The 2,924-nt window shown below is 34.5% G+C and overlaps 1 protein-coding gene across 1 annotated transcript; it reads right to left on the reverse strand.

Moving 5' to 3' along the window:
* Positions 1-1,755: 1,755 nt before the first annotated feature.
* Positions 1,756-2,709, reverse strand: LOC119533448 (olfactory receptor 4K2). The gene has a single exon (XM_037835485.1). The coding sequence runs from the start codon at positions 2,707-2,709 to the stop codon at positions 1,756-1,758; it is 954 nt and encodes a 317-aa protein (XP_037691413.1).
* Positions 2,710-2,924: the final 215 nt, after the last annotated feature.

Genomic DNA, 2,924 nt, shown 5'->3' on the forward strand with positions numbered 1-2,924 from the left:
CTTTTGGAGTAATGAAAATGTTCAAAAATTAATTATGGTGATGAATGCACAACTATATGATAATACTGTGAATAACTGTTTTACACTTTGGATGACTGTATGATAAACAGACTTTTAACAAGTAAATAAATTGAGTTTGTAATTAAAAATATGCCTACAAAAAAAAGTCCAAATCAAATAGCTTTAATTAATCTCAAAGCATTTTAAAAAGAAATAATTTCAATTCATCAAAAACTCATTCAGAAAATAGAGAAGAATGGAGCTCCTCCCAACTTTTTATATGAACGCAGTATTTTCCTGATGCCCAAAGACATCACAAGAAGACAAAACTATAGACCAATAACCATCATGAATATAGACAGAATAGTCACCAAAAAAATTAGCAAACCAATTAAACAATCTATTTAAATGATTTTACATTATGATTGTTATCAATCAGAATTGTGTCCTTCACAGAGATAACAGCGTCCAACAACAGCTCCCAATTAAGATTTACATGCTTATGTAATATGTAAACATATCTTCAATAATTACTCCTCATGTAGAGTCATCAGAGATGGAAGGCAGTTCTGCGTATATATGGAAGTCCTCCAGGGGCTGCCCACAGTCCTTTCCATTCTCAGATGCAGACACATGCTATCAATGCAATTACTCTATCTCATTATTGACCTGCCTCACAGAGTCTTCAGTTTTCTGTCAAAATTAACTTGAGCTTTAGAATTCTCCACAAAATCTCAGAATTTTAATGATAGTCCTTTATAAAGACACTACATTTTTATATGGGCAAAAGTTGATTTTTGAAATTATTTCTTGGCCAAGTAAACATGTTATTTGATAGAATTATTTTGAATATTTCTAAAACCAGCTAAAATATTTCAGACATAAATGAGGTCCTGGATCCTGCATGTATTTGCACATTTAACTAAAACAGGGAGAAAGGTCACACACACAATGTAAATTGGTTCATTTTTAACCCAATTTCAAATAAAATTGGGCTATTACTTTGCTGCTATAAACACATTTCATACTCATGTTAATACCATAAACATTTTTATACAATCTCAAGCCGGCCTAGGTTTCAAACACAATACCCCACACTTCTAAACTGTAAAGTTGTTCCCTTATATGTTGAATACATTGATGAAGACTAAAAAAGAACATGTTCTTTTTCTCATTTGGCTTAAAATAGAAGTTAGTTATTTCCTTTTCTTCATTCATCTCTCATTAATGATAATTACTGTATATCTATACTTGGTTTTCTCCATTTACTCAATAATGCAGAAAAGAATACATCTTGATATGTGTCAAATACTGTGATTGCAACAGATATTTCCTCTTGTGATTTCCAGCTGGATCATATATTAAACACTGTATTTCATGAACATCATTTAGTAAATACCAAATAATAGTTAATTCTTTCATGTTTTCCATCACTGAATGGAGAAGATTTGCGAAACATGGCTTCATGGAGAATTATTTATAATAATGTAAAATGCTGGCAATTCCAGTACCTACCAACAGTCTTCTGGAAGAAATTGTTTCTGTTAACTTAATTTTCTAAAATGTATTTTGAACATACAGATGAGAATTATTTCAAATGCTCTTACATTATGCTATCACAAATTCTTGGCACTTACAATTTGATAGTAACTCCAAAAATAAGAACCTAGCACAACATTGCAACCATTGCTCTGTAAAGAAAAACTGTGGCACTTAATGCCTAGGGAGTTAAAACAAGAAGTTCACTAGTTAAAACTAAAAATAATGAGAAGGGGTTGCCTCGTTGGAATTCAGAAACTTATTCTTCAGTTTCCTCATAGCTGTTTTTACTTCTTGATTCCTCAAGGTATAGGTTATTGGGTTCAGAATGGGAGTAAAAATGGTATAAAACACAGACAGGATTTTGTTTGCCAGAAAGCTGCTTAGTGGCCACATGTAGATGAAGATGCATGGCCCAAAGAACATGAAGACAACAATGAAATGAGCAGTGCACGTTGAAAGCTTCTTAGATGATCCCTTTGAAGAATGGTGCTTGATAGTAACCAGGACAATAACATAAGAATTGAATAAAAGAATAAAGCAGGACAAGGCAATTATGCCACTTGTTGAGATCATAAAGAGGCCCAGAACATAAGTATCTACACAAGCCAGCTGGAACACCACAGGAAGGTCACAGAAAAAACTGTCTACCTTATTGGGACCACAGAATGGTAATGTGAGGGCAAATATGACCTGGCTCATTGAATGCATGGCTCCCACAACCCAGGCAGCCACCATGAGAGCAACACACACGCGGGGGCTTATAATTGAAGCATAGCGGAGGGGCTTGCATATTGCAATATACCTATCAAAGGACATAGCCATGAGTAAAATTATCTCAGTACCAGTGAAAAGGTGTAGAAAAAATATTTGGGTTATACAAGCATCAAAAGAGATGGTTTTATGTCCAGTGAGGTCATCTGTAATCATCTTGGGAGTGGCAAAGGAAGCAAGAGACATATCAATGATGGAAAGGTTGGTGAGCAGGAAATACATAGGGGAGTGTAGATGAGAGTCAGCTATAACTGTGATGACTATGACACTATTACCCACCATTGTTGCCACATAAAATAATGAAAAGATCATGAAGAGAAACATCTCCAGCTCCCAGGAGTTGGAGAGTCCTAGCAAAACAAACTCAGACACAATGGACTTATTGGCCTCATCCATTGCCTTGATTGATAGGTGGAAGCCTGTATCAAAGAAAAAAATCAAGAGAAAATATGATTCCATGTAAGTAAATGCTCCATTTGCAAGAGTCTACCTTTCCAGAAAGCATAATGAATCATGCTCTGGTTTTTCTATTACAATCCATTATGTTTCTGTGTTGTGTAGAAGATAGGGACTTTAACCAATGACCTTTAATTTAAAATGCCAACTCAAAC

This window comes from Choloepus didactylus, chromosome 4, assembly GCF_015220235.1.
Source record: "Choloepus didactylus isolate mChoDid1 chromosome 4, mChoDid1.pri, whole genome shotgun sequence".
Lineage (NCBI taxonomy): Eukaryota > Metazoa > Chordata > Mammalia > Pilosa > Megalonychidae > Choloepus > Choloepus didactylus.